Source organism: Tupaia chinensis, unplaced genomic scaffold (assembly GCF_000334495.1).
Source record: "Tupaia chinensis unplaced genomic scaffold, TupChi_1.0 Scaffold000029_1, whole genome shotgun sequence".
Lineage (NCBI taxonomy): Eukaryota > Metazoa > Chordata > Mammalia > Scandentia > Tupaiidae > Tupaia > Tupaia belangeri.
The window spans coordinates 293,295-297,134 of NW_006159459.1; the positions used below are offsets into that span (position 1 = coordinate 293,295).

At 41.7% G+C, this 3,840-nt stretch overlaps 1 protein-coding gene across 5 annotated transcripts in view; it reads right to left on the minus strand.

The window, feature by feature from the left end:
- Positions 1 to 52: 52 nt before the first annotated feature.
- Positions 53 to 3,840, minus strand: part of SLC24A2 (solute carrier family 24 member 2) — a 289,619-nt gene continuing 285,831 nt past the window's right edge. For all 5 annotated transcript variants that reach the window (XM_006140326.3, XM_006140327.3, XM_006140323.3 and 2 more), the window contains one exon: positions 53 to 3,155. In XM_006140326.3, coding sequence (XP_006140388.1) covers positions 2,906 to 3,155 — 250 coding nt within the window. In that variant the 3' untranslated portion in view covers positions 53 to 2,905. The remainder of the gene's footprint in view (positions 3,156 to 3,840) is intronic.

Sequence of the window (3,840 nt, forward strand, 5' to 3'; positions counted from 1 at the left end):
GGTGTGTTTTCCTTCCATATCTTTTTTATAATCTAGACAGTATATATATATATATATATACAGGCATGCAGGAAAGGGGTTACAAACTGTAATGTGGCAACTGCTACCCTTTAATGATGTGGTTGACTTGAATGCATTGAAGGACCTACCGTTTCATTCTACATGCTTCTCTCTTAATTTACTTTAGTCTATTTTGTTGCTACATACTTGCAGACACATTAACGTAGGGAAACTGTGGAAACAGTGCTGTTGTAGCTCATGCTCAATGCACACCATCGAGGTGGAAACTGGGCTTGGAAATGTTTTCTTAAACATGACTTTTCATTAAAGAACCCAATACTCCCTATGAATGGAACTCCCAGGCAAGTAAAGAGCTCCATGGCTGCTTGAATCATTCTCCTCTGTGAGCTGGGAACAAACACGGAGTAGTAAAGAGCCAGAGAAAGGATTAGGAACTGCTGGAATAAGAACAGGTGGCACCAGGCTGCCCTCAACCATCCCTGTTTATATAGTTGATTTATAGTTGAGTCAAAGTCACCTATTTAAGCCTTCTTTAGACAACAAGCCAGCTAATATTACAGAATTCACACAAGAACCAACTTTGTCTTCCTACAAGTAATACACAAGAAAAACAGCCACATTTTAAACTACATGTTTGCTTACTCATTCTCTTTCACTCTAAGAAACCATAATGAATTGTTTCCATATGAAGTCCTGTCCTCAATGAATGAGATGCAGGTTTCTTTTGCACATCTGAAAAGCCAGCTTTGCAAAATTGGGGGCTTGAATGCCGGGCTGCTTGGTGGCAGCCATGTTGATTTCTTATTTCTCCAGGGAGCCTCCACTTGAAAGTGCCCACTGTCAGTGAAAAGCACTGATGGACACTGCCTGTTATTGCCATGCTCAGTGGAATGAGCTGAGGGTTCGTGAAAGGAATACTGAACTTGATCTGGGGCTGTCAGGTAACCTGACCTCTTCAGCTGTGGGTTCTACATCCTGCCTTTCTCTGTTAGGGGGTATGTGGTCACAACAACATCATGGCAGGCATCAGTGATGGAATATATAGGGGGAAGTTCCCCATGTGTGGTGTGTTCTGACTTAGACATAGGATGGGTACAGAAAAATGGCCCATTCGCTATTCACTTTTTTAGTTGATTTTAGGAATGCATGACTTAGGGGAAATGAAAAGCTCGATGTATTTTTTTCATCAGTTGAATTTGTCAGTTTTTCCCTCCAGCTGGTTTTGTTTTCTGCTGACATAGACCTGAGAAACCATACAAGTTTTCAAACAGCACTTGGGGCATTGAATTAATGAAATGAAAACATTCTATGTAATGCTGAGCAAAATCAGAAAATCAAAATGTTGGAGTGACTGACTTGAGCCCGTGTAAAGAAGCTGTTGAGTACGTTCTTTAGTGTACTCTAAAAACTAGGAAGAGTCCCAGATGGGGTCCTGATGGAAGGAGAGACCTGATGGACATTTCATGGGCTTTAACTAAATCCTGGTCCTGGCCTGACTTGACAAAGGATTCAGAAACCTTCTGTGACATGCTGAGTGTGCAAAGGCCTCTCCAAGCATCTCTAAGCTGCCTCAATTCAAACAGTATAGGTCAGAGTTGATTTAGTGCTATTGGGAATAATGGTTTCTTCAGACACCGAAGCCCTTTATGACCACAATGGAAAATGCTTTAAAAAATTACACCCTTACATTCCCATAGGTGGCAAGTCCCACGGAGTGCCTCTACTGGATGGTGTTTCATCTAGGCTCTCTTGGCAGGCATTTTGTCTGTATGTGAGCCCTTAGCATCAAAATGTGTCTAGATGACAATCACGGCTCAACTTGCCCCCCTTCTTTTGATGATAATGGGACATGCGTTAGAACAATATAGGTTCGGTTTATATAGTCTTGCTGTCCTAGAAAAGCACTAATTTGGTTTGCAGTCATATTTTCTACTTGCATGCTGGGGCAATATAAGAAAAAAAAAAATGAAACAAAGGAATTCAACCCTGGTCACTCCCCGCCCCCACCCCCCAAACCAGTATCTACCCAGTCTGGGTTTTACCTCTGTCTTTCTGTAACCCTGTAGGCTTCAGTCAGTGTATCCCAGTGAGGTGGGCAGATCTTCCCTGTTTGGCTTGTGGGAATGCTTTGGAGGACTCAGCTCGGGGCCCTTACAGACCCTCTCCACCAAGCCCTCTTCCCTGTAAACTCTATTCCTAAATTGTCTATTTTACTAGGTAGGATGCCAGTCATTCCAAGGTAGGCTAAAGGTCATAGCATTGGTTTGTCTATGGATTCCCTTATGTAACCTCTCATACTCAAGAGGTAAAGCCCAGACTGAAGGTTGATGCCCCTCTTCACATAGGTGCTATAAATATACTAGAGCTATCCCTGAAAAGATGCATTTGTACTTTTATATATATATAGGACTTTATATATATATAATTCTTTTCTTTGTGTTTGTATACAGGTATGTATTAATCTATAGATATGGGAGGAAGGGTATAGTACAGGAACAGGCAGGATTTGTGTGTTCATGTGCATATATTTATAATATGTATATTTTATATGTATATATATATATAGCCTCTGTCCTTGTTTGCATCATTACAACATATGTACCTCCGACCAGCGAGGAGTACCTGTCAGTGGTGAATGAAGAGAAACCTCATATTGATGGTTCTCTTTGTCTCTTATGTGAAGTCATTTCAGCAGGCAAGGGTGGAAGCAGCCTGGGAAGTGAATGGGCCCAGTGTGAATCCATTCCTCTTCAAATCTGCCAAAGAGAGACTCTTGGTACCCAGGGCTATGTTCCAGCTGCCTCTTCTCAAGAGGTCAAAGAGCCTAGAGCCCAGAGTGGGGAGGGACCATCCATGCTGTTGGTTCAAGATATGGCTTTTCCTGCTAGATGGAGACAGGACACACAATAATTCTGTCTTCTAGGAGGACACTGATCACCAAAAACACAAAGTAGAGGCCAAACATGATGAAGCCCAGCACTTTGTTCATTCGCCACTTGCAGAAGGCGATGGAGAGGATGACGAAGAGCAGCATGATGAACAGGAGCACAATTGCACAGAAGAGGCCATTGCTGCTGACAGCCACTGGCTCAAATTTGTGGATGATGGTATACAGGAGCCATGGCAGGGGGAGCCTGTGGGGAGAGCAAAAGGCAGAGGGATATGAGGAGGTCAGGGGAGCTGTCAGATATACTGAAGAAGATGTACAATGGAGCCTCAGCTTATTAGGATCTGCAGGCTGAAAGGGGCCTTGCTAGGCTTCTCTAACTGGGGCATGGTGGGTCCAGGACATCACACAAGAAAGTCAGGTGAACTTTGAAAACCTCTATTTCCTGACTGAGTTTGGGAGCACAGAGAGAATTTAGAATAGTTCTGTAGTTGAACAGCGTCAAAGACATGACTATGATAGGTGATTTCTGCATTTAATTAAAAATCATTTTTTGTTTCCTTCCTATCTGAGATTAAAAGATTGTTCTTAGTCCTAAAAGGGAGAACTGGAGGACTTGTGCTGGGAGGAGAAGATAAATGGATAAGGGACAGAAATGAGTGGTGAAAGTGAAAAAAAAAATTAAATGAAGATTGGATTTCATGGCTTAATTAACCACCTAAAAGCAAGTGAAATTAAATGATGATGATGAGAGCCATGATACAATATAGCAGTCTGATGAAAAAATAGTTTTGATAAAAATTAGTCTCTCATATAGGCTGTTCTCCTTTGCTGTAGCAAGTAATAAACAAAACTTTATTTGGCAAAAAAAAAAAAAAAAAAAAGGTCTCTCTGAAATATTTGAGGAAGACCACATCTTACATTTGTGAGAT